The 17091-nt window shown below is 47.4% G+C and overlaps 1 protein-coding gene across 1 annotated transcript in view; it reads right to left on the minus strand.

Annotated features, from left to right (window-relative positions):
- Window positions 1-291: 291 nt before the first annotated feature.
- The window catches only part of LOC135897036 (trichohyalin-like), a 131365-nt gene continuing 114565 nt past the window's right edge, over window positions 292-17091 (minus strand). The window contains exons 11-15 of the mRNA XM_065425601.2: window positions 14478-14609; window positions 12054-12211; window positions 9876-10023; window positions 7090-7179; window positions 292-5032 (exon numbers count right to left, since the gene is read on the minus strand). Coding sequence (XP_065281673.1) covers window positions 5009-5032; window positions 7090-7179; window positions 9876-10023; window positions 12054-12211; window positions 14478-14609 — 552 coding nt within the window. The 3' untranslated portion in view covers window positions 292-5008. The remainder of the gene's footprint in view (window positions 5033-7089; window positions 7180-9875; window positions 10024-12053; window positions 12212-14477; window positions 14610-17091) is intronic.

Below are 17091 nucleotides of genomic sequence, written 5' to 3' on the forward strand. Positions count from 1 at the left end.
CCCCAAGCCCGTTTAAGGCCCAGTCACCAACGGGGCTCCGCAGTCACAAATGGCAACCCGCCACCAATAAAGGCGTGCAGGTGCAAACTCGCTTTCTTTCTCTTTTCGACGTCGCTAGCATGCTGGTTACTTGTGTAGTTATAGACTCAAGATCGTTTTCGGTGAAACTGTTAACACACCAGCGCTTGGGTGACCCGTCACGGAGCTCGCTTGGAACCCGAGCGATGCGTCCGCGCTGAACCATCTTCCTCGCTGCCTTATTGCCCCGTCGAAGGGGGCAGGGCAACGGCATGGAATAAGCTAGGATTTATTTACACACATATTTATATATCACGCGAAGACAAACGCATAAACGGAAACACGCACACATGCGCACACATCAACATGTACATATATGCATTATGTATACATATACATAATATTTATACATATATATTTATATACCTAAGTGAATATAGAGTGCACACCACGGTGACGAGGAGAGAGAGAGGCTGAGTTTCATTTCTCTTGTTGAGTTTTTTTTTTCTGGGTTTCGAGGATACACAGTTAAAGGTTTACAGATACTCGAGGGAGGAGGAAATAATGATGACAGTACACGCGTAACAGTGTGTAAAAAACAACAAACGATAGAGAACGAACAATGCAACAACAGTGTTTGTTTTTCCCATAAACGCCTTCATCTACATTGCCGGAACGACACCATGCACCTCTCTACAGGAGTGAGTTGCAAGCCGGTGCCGTACAATACAAAAGAAAAAAAGAACGGAAAATTCAGGCACCACCGATCCTGCCTGGTTTGGCGGAGTGCATACACACGGCACACAGGGAAAAAAAAACAAAATAACGCGAATGAGAAGCGCTTGACGAACGCCTACCACGTATGGCTGGCCCGCACACGCCCGATAAATAAGTGAAAGGTGCGCGCGAAGCGTAGGGAATGATTTGAATCGTCTCAGAGAGATAGAGATAGGCACTGCAGAATAGCGGAACAAAAAGGGCCGCTGCCATATGGTCTTGCTCCTCGCGGGAGAGAGAGAGAGTCCGCCCATCTTGCCGGAACTCTCTCGAGGAGCCCGATTAGCACACACCCGAATTTTCGACGCTCGAAAGGTTGCGAACTGCGGTCGCGTGTAGCTGGCCATAACCCCGGCTCGACAAAGTCTACTGCGCCAACAGCCAGTTTTCCTTCTGAAAGGGCCGGAGCCATACCTGAGCGACTGCCAAGGTCTCCCAGTCGTATACCTGCCGTTTAGGTAGAGCTGAAATCGCCTATTTTGTTGTCGCTGGCCCAGGATGCAACATCGAGGAGCTGCACGCAAAACCTGTTATCGGCTTCGCAGTAACGAAGGTAGCAAGTGCGCAAATATGCAACCTTCCTCGAAGACGACCGGACGTTGCAATGGGCCCCGACTTTGCGCGAAACCGGGCATTGTTGCCAGTTCAGGCTTCGACCTAACTGGCTTCGCCGTTAACATGGGCGATGGGGACAGTGAGGCCCGCTGAGCGAAGGTGCTGGCTACAACGACGCGGTCACAACTTTCCGGGCGTCAGTTTCAGCCTCGTACGAACACTCGCGTATCCTACGTACCAATGTCCGAAGACGTGGCGCATGGTCGGGGACGTAGGCGCCGTCTAGGCTTTTGCATAGCTAGCTGTACCACGCTGCGTGAAAGGCCACCGACCGACCCACCTTACTGCCAAAGGAAAAGCGGATGCTTCTGCCGTTAAACCGAAGTGAGCTGTCTGCGGAGCCGTCTGTCCTGTCCGGTCACCTGGGTGGCTGCGGGAATTTAGAGGTCGGAACGAAGTCCTGCTCGTACGTAAAGTGGAGCCCTGGGCTTTTAAGTGCGTGTTGCCTTGCAGTTGTTTAACGTTCACCTGCCGTACAGAAGGGTCGTGGCAAAGCGCTCGATTACTCTTCACTAAATCCTTGATTGAGAGCGGACCTACGCTTTTGTTGCGGTGTCTATAAGGCTTATATCGCATCGCTCGCTGAACCTGCATCGTACAACGTCGGAGCTCCAGAACTTCTCCAAATGGTAGCTTCCTGAGCAAGGGTCTTATATGCGGTTCATGGTCGCTTCACCGCTATACAACTGCGTAATGTGGTGAAGCATACAAAATGTGTTGCGTTGATGGGAAGTGAGAATTTGCTCCTACGTGTAAACAACATCTCATGGTTTAGTATTGTTCCACGGTGCTTCCAGGACATTCAAGGCGTTGCAATGGTAACACTAAATCTGGTAATCGGTCTGGTCCGTAGGTTTAAGATCTTTCGCCACCGGCTTTATCGTAATCTGAGTTGCTCTCCTCAGGCTTTAAACTACCTGTACGATTTTTATTTTTGTATGCTCAATAATATCACCGCAATACAGATGTGTATTGCAGTGAAACTTGCTAAAGCAGATTTGTAATTATGGAACGCATATGAAACCACTGCCGCTTCCTGAAGGCTCGCATATACAGCTGTACCTGACATCTTCTCATAGTGTCTTCTCTTAATGATGGAAGGAAGAACGAAGTAGTACCGGTAGCTCAATTCTCGGCGATTTGACCAGTGCATGCAGTAATGAATTCCATTGATCCTGGGGGTAAACTAACGCAATACGGGTAAGTGCGCGAATCATTGTCGTTGAACTCCCTGATTGGTGACTGTAAACGATGCCAAATATTTCGTTAGGCAAGCCAAGATCAACAATATAGACTTAACTTGGTCGAAGAATAGAAAATTCAACTTTTTACTGAGCAGAACTGTCACAGACCATTCCAAGCATTGCGACCTGATCATGGCCACTTAAGAGTATTCTCCAGGCATGTATTACTAAACGTTCTGAAATCAGCCGCTGGCTGCTACTAGAGCGCCGACGAAGTTTACTGCGTCCGTGAAAATCTTGAACGATCCCTCGAATAATAAAAAAATTGATGGCCTCGCAACACACTCCTCCTTGCACGTCCTACTTGTCAAATAATAATTAATTAACTAATTATTATACTGCTGACAAACGTAAGTGTAACGTAACACACCCTTGTGCTTCTGTTCATTCTCATGAGTACACAGACGTCCGTTTTTCGTAGCTCAAAAGAGAGCTACGAAAAACGGATGAGCTCTCCGCACTGTGCTTCTTACGTCACAAACAACGTGCAGCTTGGTGTCAGTTAAGTGTTCTTCAGTGCTATAAACATTTAAGCTCATAAGTCGCCTTTCGCCAGAGTACTATGTCTCCACAGCTACATGTGATAACAGTACAACCTTGTTTCGATCTAGTGATATGTGCCCTTAGTTATTCCTCCTTCTTGACTAAAATCTGCTGAACCACTATTCGAAGGCCAGCTCCTACGGTTGTTTCAGCTAGAACGAATGAACAACGCTATGTCTCACTGCTGATCCGCGGAAAATTTATGCGTTCGGTCGCTACCAGCACAACGTGAGTAAAATACAGCACGGTGCAAATGTCAGCTTGTTGGTGCCTTAATCATCGTGAAACAAAAGTGCGAAGACGGGACACAGCTCAATGGCCTGGCAGAAGATACATCACCCCGGGACTTTGGGCGACGCAGGAAATTGTCTCGTGTCATTAAGATGTGTGCAGTCTTCGCATTGTTACTTCATCGCGATGAATAAAATATTGCGCGTAGTAACGCGTGTGCTTTATGTATGAACGATTATTCACTTTTCTTTCTACAGACTCGCAGAGCATCCATATATCTCATAAAAGCTTCACTTATTTTATGTATTAACGTCCTTTCACTCGGTTGCCGCAAGAGATTATGTTTCCAACATTTTTCTGTCATTGACCGGTGCCTTCGTTATCATAGCGCAAAGGTGAAATCGGCTCACTAACCAATATTACGTGTACAATTTGCGTTGCTTCGCGGTTCGTCCGCTCATCGCCACGACCAAATGCGACAGCCAACAAGTCATAGCTAAGACTCCGGGGAACTCCGAACCCAGCGGAGTTGCACGCAAAGTGCTTTGCGAAGTGAGGTTTCCGATTAATATGGTCAGTCCTCCGCTTTGCACGTGTGACGTAATCTGGCTGCCCACCTGTCCCACTCCTGGAGAACTTCTGCCGTTTCCAGAACATGGCCGCGCAACGCTTCGTTGGAGGGTAAAAGAAAGAAAGAAAGATTGCTTTCTCGCCTATAAACATGCAGCACAAGCTAAAAGGGATGATACCAAAGGGTGTTTGAAATGCGCACAACACGTACCAATATGTATATGATGAAGACGCGCAGACGAAAGCACACGTCTCGTAAAAACACGCAATATGTACAGTCAATAAAAGCGGCAACTTGCTCGTCATATACAAGAAAACAAAAATACATCAGCTTGCGTTAAACAAACAAATGTTATGTAAACAAAATAGGATGCAACAATAATTCAAAAGACGTATAACCATCGTTTGGGTATCGCTCCCCGTAGACTTCAGAAAAACTGGTCGCGGAGTTACAGTAACAAGAAAGGTGAAATATTCTTGGTATTTTGTTTCTCAGTAAGATGTACAGCGCAGTGGATTTATATTATGGGAGAAAAAAATGATAATGGGTCTTTCCTTCACTGTCACAAAAAATTCACGTATGGAACTAGTCAACAGGTTGACTCTTTGTACAAAAAAAAAAAAAACAACCGCACGGTTAAGAATTAAGAATCGCTTGCCTTCACGATGTGCGAGTTTGAGCTCGCCACAGGACGTCCCATCCAGTTTTTGGCACGGTGAGAAAACGAACGGAATAAAAAAATATATATTACGTTCTTCACGATTTTCCCGCTGTAGCGACAAGTACCAGTAAAAAAGAAGGAGAGAGAGAACGAGTATTATCGCGTCGCACAGATAACAGCAGAAGCGATAACGAAAAGAAGGCTGTGGTCACATGGAATCGACGAAGGCGGTATATGGAGGGCTATGCAGCGAACGGGACGTTGGTTTCCGTGGCCGCTAGCTTCCAGCCGTGTCGGGCTGTCCGAATCGAAGGCAGCAGCAGCGTGGCAGAGCGAAGTCCGGGGAGATCACGACGTGTCCGCCTTGTCATCCTGCGAGAACCGGCGGTGCAGCTTTAAACTACGAGAAAACTACGCGAAGCAGTGTTGCATTAGTATTTGCGCTGTACTATAAGTCCCTCTTGTGCCTGCGTTACCGACGCCTGCCAGATCAAACCATAAATCTTTAAAAACTGGCACATCTTTCTGCCGTTCCAAGGTAGGGCCGTAAAGTATTTTTTTCCCTGAGAATTGTTTTTCGCTTCGTGATGTAATGATGGCTAAGGAGAATAGGAGTCCAGGAAACACGCGACGTACCATGCACAGTGCAACAAATGTCATCTACGAAAAAAAGAAAACAGAGGGGCTCACTCTTTTGTTATGCACCAGCACGTGAGGCCGACAGACAATCAAGCCCGGCAAAGGCTAGGGTAAGTTACCTGTAGCTTTATTTGAAATGTAGAAATGATAAGGTAAATGAAAATGGAAATTGACAAAACAACTTGCCGCCGGTGGCAACCGAAGCTTACGCTTTCCTTGGCTTCATTGCCTGTTGGCTTTCATGTTTAAATGTCAAATATACAGCGCTGTATCCAAGGCATCAGAGCAACATCGAAGAGCACTGCAGTGTACAGCGGCTACGTGAACTACTCCGAGGAAGGATCAGAGCAAGTCACTGTTTAAGGTCCGTGTTTCGCAAAGTGCATAAAATAGGCTGTAGCAAAAAAAAAAAAGTATAACCCAAAGCAGCACCACGATTTACGACGTCAAGGGGGCACGCAGTGACGTCATGGGCGCCGCCATGTTGTTGTACACCCAATAGGGTGAGAAGCTGCGCTTCATCTCAATTCGCTTATCTCCGCCAGCACAATGGAAGCTTTGAATAGAACAACCAAGCTGCCTACGTGACGTCACGTAAACGGGCGGCCTGTAGGCGGCCTTTTCAACAGAAGGCGGCACATTGTAGCTGCTCTGGCGGAACCGGAGATACATACTGGAATACTGCGTATTCGAACATGTTTCATTCACAGAACAAAACAGAGTGAATTGTTTTTCCAGCCGAAAATGGCGTCGTGCTAGTTCGCATCGTCATGGTGACAGGAAACTATGTGCATGGTTACGAAGGCAACAGAATGAGTCAGGAAGACTGGTAAAGGCACTAATCAAACGTTCAAAAATTCAGAAACGCGCATTCAAGGGAATACAGACTACGAATCTATTGCTGCTTTTAGCCACGCACGTGATCAAGCTACAGCGAGTTGCGCACAACGCCGCGAAACGGCCTCGCAGCAAGGCAGAAAGCTAACAAATCGTGCACAACCTTTGCGGACATAAAAGGGTAGGTTACGTGCGCTCTCTGCTAGCTGCAAAAATACAAAATTCGGCGTGAAACGCCGAATTTTGCGGAATATTATAGAGCGCAGTGCGCTGGTCATCGCGGTTCACGTAAGACTGAGGGCCGCAAAGTAGACGCTTTTGACGAATTTCGAACGGCTGAGGTGGAAAAACGGAAAGGACTAAAAAAGACACATCGACACGTCACTGGAGCCGAAACGGCACAACAGAAAATGTGCATGCCAAGCACGTTGGAATCAAGTTAGCGTTTTAGCCAAAAGCGTCTGCGAGAAAAACGGGGAAACTGTGGAGGCCATTGAGATAGCTAAGGAGTAGAGTACGAGTGTAACCACGACTTCTGTAACTTTGACGACTAAAGAAAAAAAAAAGAAACATATCTTACCAGCAGGTGGCATTCAATCACTTATCGTTTCCATTTACGTGGCCGATACGAGGCACGGACTCTATGTATTTGTCTTTTCCTTCTAGCGCACACGCTACCGTAACATATGTAGCTGCACGCGCGAAAATAAATTAATTTGTTAGTACAGTGACGTCTTTATCTGTCTTTCTTAGTCATTTGTTTTTTGTTTTTTTTTGCAGTTCAGCTTTTCGAAACTCGTCTTAGCTATGAGCCAACTAGGCTAGTTAAATTCTATACTAGATGTTCTCTTCTGTGAACCATGACCCAGATGGTAAAGTCTCTCGGTGCTGCCGAACGCGCGGAAGTGTTTACCCACTCACAGACACGAGACAAACGGGAACATTGACGGTACCTGCTCAGTCACCGTGTCGTGGTCTCCAGTGCCGTTGACTCGTTGCAAGGCGTCGTCAGCTTCAGCGATCATCTTGACACGGCTCTCGTTCTGCAGCAAGCGAAAATGACAGCTTGACATTTTGGGCTTGACAAAAAGTGTCGACAGCATAAAGTTTAATCAAATGTTTTCTGACAGATCTGCTAAAAAAACTCTTGAACTAGATGGCAGAACATCGGCTCCTTACACTGAACGTCCCACGGCATTCATGTCAAAGAGATCGGATGAGCTCGAAGCGACGATGGTACCGCCAAAGAAATAATAAGAGGGTCGTTTCTTGTCACGATGGCCTAATAATAATAATATTTGGGGTTTTACGTGCCAAAACCACTTTCTGATTATGAGGCACGCCGTAGTGGAGGACTCCGGAAATTTTGACCACCTGGGGTTCTTTAACGTGCGCCTAAATCTAAGCACACGGGTGTTTTCGCATTTCGCCCCCATCGAAATGCGGCCGCCGTGGCCGGGATTCGATCCCGCGACCTCGTACTCAGCAGCCCAACACCATAGCAACTGAGCAACCACGGCGGGTTCACGATGGCCTATACCTTCGCAGATATATAAGGTATAGTGCCGAAATTTTCGTTATGTCAGTTAAAGCATGCCTGCAATGAGCCACGTCTGGCGCTTATTTACTGGTTTGCTATTGAAGCTACCAGGTTAAGAGCCCTATCGGCATGATTAGCGTTTACTCCAACGTAGTTTCACACCTGCGCAAGCTCAGTTTGAAACCAAATTGGTGCAAGTCCACCTTCTCGTTTCGCCCGGGGTATTGTCATTGCTGCGAAATGCAATTCTCGCTTTCGCCTATTTTATCAACTTGCAAATTTGGACGAAAGGCAAATGTTAATGTCATCTAGAGAAGGTATAGTTTAATACATTGGCACATGCTATGGTTACTAGACTGGTCTATATATGCGCACTTCGGGCACGAATTAATTCTGTCCACTGAAGAAGTTAGTTTCGCCACCCTTCGTACATCGTCACAATCGTGAAAAGTGTACAGGTGCAGAACGTATCAAGAATGTTCAGTTCTTTACTGCATTTTGTCAAGTTTGCGGAGCGCGAACTCTGTGCGAGAACCCTCTACATGGACGTCAAACATGAGAACATCAACAACTTCTCGTCTAGCATACTTGAAAGGTACCTGCCCAGCCACACGAAAAATATGCCTGGTGTAAAACAGTGTGGGGAAAAAAAAATATGAGGAACCAGCCTCGGTTGCGATCTAAGACTGCGTTTAGCATGCTTTGGGAGGTGGTTATCTCTGGCACTATGTTGCAATATATGTTTTGTGGGTGGCGCTCCGGTTACCAACCTGTGTTTACCCGTACGTGGGAGGCAACCGGTACTTGGGTCAGCGCATCCACAAGGACAAGTTCGCAAACCAGTACAGCGTCCGCGGCCAGAGGCGCAGCAAACTACAGCGTCTAAAACGCGCGCTGTTACGAGAGAAAGGTTTTTACCACAGTGGTAGGCTCAAGGAAATCCTTTGGCTAGGCTGCTGCACCGCATTCAGAATCGGCCCGCAAACACGGCTAGACTGCTATGGTGAATAAGGTTCGGATGTTTGATGGGACTGGGACATGCTCTCGCGTAGAGGGTGAATGCTGTGGGTAGCCCAGCCGTGAGAGCAAATGCCTGCCTGTAGGCGTCAGTCTCAATCGCTCGAGTTGTGCCATTCTGTGTGCTTCGATGGGTTCCTCGATGGTATTGTGTACCCCGAGAGCAAGTAGTCATTCCGTGGAAGCATATACAGGAATTCCGAGTGCTTGTTTAACAGCTCTTCTAATAATTGTGTTTATACGGTTGGTCTGAGAGAGCGTCAGGTTGTGGTATGGGAGGTGATAGGTTAGCCGGCTGATAATGCATGCCTTGACCAACCGCAGCATATCGGCTTACTTGAGTCCTGAGTGGCGGTTACTAACACGTCTCATCATACCGATGATTTGCTCGCACTGTCTACCAAGGAGATCTACCGTGAAGTGAGCTTTGGCATTGGGTTGTAGGTGATAACCAAGGATTCGGACCCTTATGTGGAGTGGGAATTGGTATGCCTTGTATTTTCACTTCAATCACTGGAATTGGCGTTTCATAACTGCTTCGGGGTCGGATTAGTAATAGTTCTGATTTCTTTGGCGCACATTCGAGGTCTCCAGTCGCGAGGTACGCTTGCACTATATCCACCGCCATCTGTAGGCGGTCCTGAATGTCTCCATCCGAGCCGGTGCACGCCTCGAGAGTGCGTATGTAGGTGGTGTTCAAAAGCCGACAATTATGACGGGTTTCCGGTTTCCGCAATCGCTTCCGCCGCGTGCAACCAGCAAAGGTATAGCCTGTTTTCTCCAAGTGGGGGCAACCACTAGGGTTTGCGGATTTGGACGCAACTTATTAATATTGCAATAAAACTAATCAAGGAGCGAACCCGCGACGTGACGACATACTGAGACCGACAGTAATTTCACCCAGCCTTCTTTCTACCTTCCAACCCGCTTTGCTAAAGCAACTCATGCAAATTATTCAAACTTGCAGCACTGGTTCGATAACAAGTGTTTCAAGATCCATGCGACGCGTTTTGAGTACCGTTATCTGTGTCGGTGCTTTTGCTTTTTTGCGACGCTTTCTTGGCATACTGACAAGTTCCGACCGCTCGACGAAAGATTCGTGTTGCGATCTCATATACCACAGGCTGCACTGTGAGTTCCTCATTGTTCCTGCGGTGTTATCGCGACGTAAGTGTACTGCACCTCCACTTTGATCCTCCGAACGAGGCGTTGCTTTTCGGCGCGCAGGTTCTCCGCCTGACGCTTGGTGTTCTCGTCCTGGATTGGCAGTTCTTCCAGCAGGGCCAGGTGCGCGTCCTTTTCGCTGATGGCCGACGACAGTGCCTCCAGCCTGCGAACCACTTTACGTTAGACAATACAAGAGCCAACCAAACCGTGCGGTGACTCGTGGTTTTCACAGTCATCGGCCACGTCATGCTTAATGCGCCAGTTCTCCCGAGGTCGCCGACACTGACCAGTAATGTGCGCGGTCAGTACAATCGAAAAGTCCACATCGAAACATACGCTGCTTGTAACTTTCTTCTGACGAGGGTTAATTCAGGTATACGCTTTGAATGAGATAGTTGTTGTGTACGCCCTAATGAAGATCTATCCTTCCTTCCATCCTTAAGAAGCTTCGTTCTTTAGGTTAACGCAACAGCATCGAGCAGATAAAAATCAAGATGTGCACTTCATATGTCCGATTCATTCTGTACTTAAGAAGCAGTATATTCTTTAACGTGGTACCATTAAACAGTTCAATACCAGACCCACGGCGTTGCAACCAGGTATCTTAACGCGCGCCGATCCCGGAGGCAACGCAAAAGACGTTATAGGGCGAACCCTGCATCCGGGTATTTTGTGGCGATGCCTTTTTCGATGCTAAAGCTTCTGCACGATTTTCGCGTACGTGAGTGGCCACTTACGAGCCGTTCCGGTGTAAGTTAACGATATGTTTCATAGAGATGGTCATGTGGTTCGGAGCGCGGGCCGAGTCAAAGGTGTAGGTCGGCAGATACAGACACTGGGGCACAATGTGTGTATGTATAAGATTGTTGCTCGGTTGACTATAGGGGATGTTGTGTACTCATAGACAGCAGTAGTAGATTTTAACGTTATAACCCGCAGGTTACCGTGAGATAGATCAAGTCACGGGGACGTCAGTGCTATCGAATTACAGCCACTCAAGTGGACCGTGAGGACCTGTGAGTTTCGTATTTAATATTGAACAGATTTCTGCTGTGTGGACGAATACTAAGTTTGGATTATCTAAAGTATACATGTATACTTCGCTCAAAGCAGGAAGTAGGGATCAAGGGATCACTGAAATGCAGTATCAATTGAGTTTTGGGCTTTAAATAAACAACTAATGCTTTGACACCCGATTGTTAGTCACCTGGAAGCATTTCAACCCCTTTTGCGGACTAGGACAAGAATTCCGATACATTGTGAGTATGTATAGCTAGCCAAGCTGTTCAACGAAAGAAAAGTTTTAAAAAATACTGTGCAAGATACGATGTTAAGAATTATGGTATGCAGTTGTAAGAACTCTGGCGACCAAACACCGTAAGTGTTTTAATCGTATCTTGTACCGTGTTTTTTTAAATCGCTTTCATTTCGTTGAACAGCTTTGCTAAAGTTGGCTGGTGTACACGGTATATCATAAAATAAATATACATATGGCACTCGCCCTCGGAATCACCCCGTTTACGTCCTCCTTCCATTTCAATCCTGCGCGAGTTCAATCACAAGTCGACGCATTCAGTTTTCTGCTTTACATTCGACTACTCTGCGAAATTGAACTTAAAAAAAACAAAGGCAGTAAGTCCAGCATACGTACATCAATGCAATGTTAATCCTGGTGACGAACCTCTGAATTAAGACGCCATGCATGCGTGGCCACTTTTATCATGTCTCCACCAATCGCAGGCTGTTTCACCACCAGGCGCACGTGCACGTCACAAGTTATTGAAACTATAGTTCACCCGGCCTTTGCAGGAAATGCTATTACCATGGGATATGTTTGCCTTACAGGCACAGGCATAACCAGGGGGTGGGAGGATGCGAGGGGAGCACACCGGCCATGTGACCCCCCCCCCCTCCAAAATTTGTGCAGCTGAATGCCGAGAAGCACACTGGACAAAACGGTAACGTTGTGCTCCTCGTTCTGGTCGCGCATATTTTTAGCGTAAGTTAACAATCCCGAACCGGGATACCGCCTGCCCTGCCAGTCCTCCCCCTCCTCTCCCCCGCCCTCCCTTGGTCGCGTCCCGGGTCAAGCGTGTGCTCCCAACCCGCCTAAAAACATTTCTGGCTACGCCAGTGCTCACGTGATCACGTTCTCGCAGCTCAAAGGTAAGAATTGTTTGCGGCATTGCTCACTTCATATCGTAGAGCTCGTCCAGGTGGCGCTTCCGCTCCGCCCACATGGCCTTCCAGCCAACGTCCTTCATCTGGAACCTGAGGTCTGGGCAGCTGCCGCAGCGGACGCACTCGCCGCTGCTCTTCGCGCGACGAAGTTGGGCTTCCAAGTCCGTTACCTGCGAGAATGCCAAGAATTAAACTTGTGATCGAGGCACGAAGAAGGAAGACGCCGGACAAATTCTTCCCGGATGTAAAATTTTGGAATATCTTCAGAGTTTTAAAGAAAGAACAGAACAGAAGGAACACCGGTATTTAGCTGAAGCTATTTTCAAAATTGAGAGAAGTAAAATATGGCAGTAGGGAATGTTGATTCTCAACCTATGTTCTTCAAATTCAGTTGAAGACCAGCGTTTCTCATATCCTGTTCTCTTCGTCTGCATTTACTGCGATAGCAGTTATATGGTCACTCCAGGCGCATTTCTGCCGTCGCCGGCACCTTGCTGTTCCGTATAAAGTGAACGGGCGATATTATTGTCTCCGCGCGCCTTACGCTGTGTGTGCGAGTGAAAGCGTGCGAGGGGAGCCGGCGAACGGCGACTCAATCTCGCCTGCGCGAAACGGAGAGAAGCGGGGAGGAAGCGCGCCGTCTTCTGTCGCGCTCGAGGCACCCAGCGTTGCGAGGCACTGGGGGGAGGGAAGCGAGGAGGGGAGGGGGGGGGGCCTTCTACTCCCGATGCAACTGCGCATGTGGCGGCTGGGCGCGGTCACGCGCGCCCGTATCTAGACTGCGACCTGCGCCGAGGGCAGAGCCTAAGTGCGTCGGCAGCTCGTATCTTTGTGCGTGCTGTGTGTTCTCGGCCCTCGGTTGTGTTGAAGCGATGCACAGCACGTAGGTCACTTCGCTCGCTGCCGCTGCCGCGTTTCCTCAAGCCAGCGTTTTGACAGCGAGTGTCCGCGGTCCTCGAGCGTGATGTGTTCATGTTTGCCGTGTGCGCTGACACAATGCTTGTTAATTTAGTTAGTATACCCATGTATACAAGTTTATACAGCCGATAAGACTGCTATCCTTACTTCCTGCAGCTGTCCACTTCGCACCTGCCTGCGCTGCCCACGGGCGCCGCTTCTCAACGCAATCATTTCACAAGGGCCTTGTGGTCAAACAGCCTCTCTTCATATCGGTCTGACTACGCCGAGGCACACCTGCTTACTTAGCAAGCTCATGGATACTACATTTCATGTTGTCCCTAAAGGCTGCTATTATTATTATTATTATTATTATTATTATTATTATTATTATTTGTTTTGAACACATACATACAAGTAACAGAAAAGGAAAAGTGAGGAGCAGGCTGGCCACTGCCACCGGAAGGGGCAGAACGCCGGTCTACTCTTCAGAAGGGAGGTGACACCAACACGTAAATGGAAAATAGGAAGGGGGGAAGGAAAAAGGAAAGGAAGAGCAACAGGACAAATCTAAAGAATAAAGTAGAAACACAAAGTAGGGCCGGTCACTGAAGGTCTAGCCTTACTGCGTATAACATTCAAATGTGTTACTATCTTATTTATTGCTTCGCCCTTGCGGAGAAAGCGTGACTTTCTTTAAAGTGCGCTGTAGATATTCGAGAATGACAAGCTTTCAAAATTAATGCCCGTTTCTGCATTATTTACGCAGAGAAGCTTCACACGAAACACAGTATACTGTTTGTTGAATCGATAAGGGATCCCAATCCCAGTGCAAGGGACTCCCACTGCTGAACCAATGGATAGTATGCGCGCAAATTTCGTTCGGAAGCGGTGCGTGCTACGTGATAAATTTTGCTTAATTCGAACTTAGAAAGCGGTACTTGCTTGTCTCGTTTGAAAAAACAGCACTATGTTCTTTCTTTTCTCTTCTTTATGGACAACCGATTGCTCTCTTACACTCAACAGGCGCGTGATGAAGAAGCCTCGAGCCTGTGCTTTGGTACACGTATGCATGCATTCTTAACAGGGAAATTAGCTTGTTACAAAAAACGCACACGTGACAACCTCACAGCGATTCATAACGCAACGCTCAAAGCCACACTGCGAACCAAAGCACAGATACAACGTATATAAAATATCTTTTCCCGGCATTTATACACGCCCAATACTTTATATTTCACACTAATAGTTTATACATTAGAAAAATAATTTATGTGCCCGCTTGGTAGGGAAAAGAGTGCGACGCAGCTGAAGCTCGCACAACATCCTTACAACGAAACTTGAAAGGGAAACAACATGCAATGGCAACGCATTTTCCTGGGCTTCATACTTTTTCACCTGACGGTCTACCCTCGAGCTTAGCAGGGAACCGAGTTATTCTCAATGAACGCTCGCGCGATTACCTTACAAAGCAACAACAGCCAGGGAACAACAGAGTGGAGATCACACACTGATGCAACGTGCAAGGGCGTACGGTACCGTGTCCTGGGCCTCCCGCAGCAGGGACTCTTGGCGCACCACCTCGGCCTCGCTCTCGGCGGTGATCTCGACGCTCTCCCGGAGGGCCTCTTCCAGGGCCTCAATGCGTTCTCGCTGCCGTGCAACTTCCTCCTGCAGATCGCCTCGACACTGTCAGCAAACCTCGGGTGGCACCGGCTTCGGCTTGCGACTACAGCCCCGTTCCAGGGTCCCGCAGCCTCTCCGAGAACAGCTCAAACTCAGTGCGACACAAACCGAACCAAAAAGACAAAAAAAGAAAAGAAAAGCACGAACCCCAACTCAATCGCAAACAAAACCAAAGATACAACAAAGGAAACGTCAAACAAATGTTGACCCATCCACAGGGCAAACGAAAAGATTAAAAAGACAACGGAAATGTAACAAATGGCTTTTTGCTCCCTGCACTCCCCAAACGCCCATATTCACCAAAGCCTTCAGCCTGCGTCGACGGACAGTTAAAAAATATCATTCTCGGGGCTTAACAACAGGCGTCAGCAGGCCGCTACTGTAATAACCCTAAAGTCGACGCCCGAACGTTTCGGGCACCTGCCCAGCTAAGCCCAAGAAACCGGTTGACTCGCTCAGATCGTATTAACCGCACAGTACAAGTTGGCTGCGCACCGCAAACGTACACACACACACGTGCTTATAGAACAAGCGAAAAGTGAAATAACGCTGCAACGCGTTAACGACGAGAGATACTTATAGTGTATATGTATATGCAACATGTAAATGTCCTTCAGCGCCGGCGAGAGATCCCGTCTCGTTTCGTTTAAGGCAGTATAGTTAGCTTTACTCCCCGGCTTCTCGGTAACCAACTCCTCGTATAATAGTGCACGCTTGCAGGCAACTGCGAAGGAGAAAAAAAAAAGAAGGAAACGAATCTCGCGCGTAGGTTTTAGTGCTCGGTATTCACCGTTAGATGAGAGGCAAATCCAAAGACTCACGATACCGCCGAGCATGCATCGTTCCAAGCCCGAAAACCAACGCCCCAGCGTGAGTCTCAAACGCCAACAGAGAATGTGAACGTAACGAAACGAACATTAGAAAAAACTCGAGAAGAAACCGGCTGGACCAGGCCCCTGCAAGAGAGCGATAAAAGGCAGCGCAGATGACATTCGAAAGTTGTGGACACTGACACATGTTAGACGAGCCTCAAATGAATAGCAAATGTGGCTGAGCGAAATAAACGCAGGCTATTGTTTACCAGGGTAAAAAGTTCGCGTTATCGCAGGAGCCGTTGAAGAAAGGAAATAAAAAAAAATTATCGCAATTTTCGAACAGCTCTTTATAATCTGAAGCCAGCATCTACGCTTGTGCGAGTGACACCCACTTCAGTGCCTTTCTTTAAGAACTGTTCTAAGTATTACCCACAAGGTGTGACGACATTTGACTCTCCTCCTTCCTTCTTATTGTCATTTCGTCCTCCACCCCGGGTAGTGTAGGGTAGGGCAGGGTAGCCAGTTGGGCACGACGCTCCTGCATTTCTTTGTTTGTCTCTCTCTCATTTCCCATGTGATTGCTCCAGATCCGTGAAAAGTGAGCCTTTACGTCACTTTAAACTTTAATCTCTACCTGCTCGTTCATTTAGTAACTTTTCTTTCGTGAAAAGTAAATGAGATGACTACTACGACCACAGAAGAACGCGAGGCTTGACCCGTCATCATTTGCAGGCGTGTAAGATGTCACTGCTTGCTCTTCTCTAAAAGCTGCCTCCTTTATAAGTTTCCGCAGCGGGGTATCTTACTTCGCGGCTACATTGTGCAGGGTACGTTATCGGTGATCATTTGAATCCTCAATTCTTACTCATTCAGTGCTTTATTTTTTCCACCTGTCTTGTTTCAATGTTACCACAAACGCAAGACACATATTTCGTGCATTTTCCGCTTTCTTTTCACTAATATAAACAACACGTCGCTTTCTTTTTATACTTAGCACAGAAAACACACGACAACGTGAAATTTGGAAACGCCAAACTGCTTTGTTCGCTTTCACAAGTTTGCTTCCTCTTACACAACTGAGCTATGGGGTGAATAAACCTTTACAGAACGCAGAGTTAGGAGGAGGAGGAGTAGATTTTAATGAAGAGAAAGGAGAAGAGGTCGGCCTGGAGAGCGTGTCTCTAGCCTGCTACTCCTCACTGGGGAATGGGGAAGTGGGAAATACAGAGAAAGGTAGCTGGCGGATGATTATGATATGGTACAATTAGATACTATATACACGTTGTCCAATATGCGGATGCGCACTGGAGACGCAATACACTAAGAGTAATCTTGTCAACGCAGAGTTAAAAGATTACTTGGAGATCATCGGTGTGAGTAGTTGTTAATCCAGGGAATTTTTTATTAGTAGGAAATGTCGTCATTGCCATCCTGTTCATGCAAATCACTAGGGCGTGTGAACGCCTTTTATGAGTGGACACACAAATTCGCAAGGTTTACATTTTTTTTACGTAATAACGCTTTTTGTGATCGGCCGGGCCTGTTGCTCCGATCATTCATGCTTAGACACATGCATCTGGTCGATAGGACACCAATAACGCCTTCTGACAGTGTTTAGTGGATCTGGCTCCGTGAGGTGTCTGTGGCCGTGT

The sequence above is a fragment of the Dermacentor albipictus genome, chromosome 5 (genome assembly GCF_038994185.2).
Source record: "Dermacentor albipictus isolate Rhodes 1998 colony chromosome 5, USDA_Dalb.pri_finalv2, whole genome shotgun sequence".
Lineage (NCBI taxonomy): Eukaryota > Metazoa > Arthropoda > Arachnida > Ixodida > Ixodidae > Dermacentor > Dermacentor albipictus.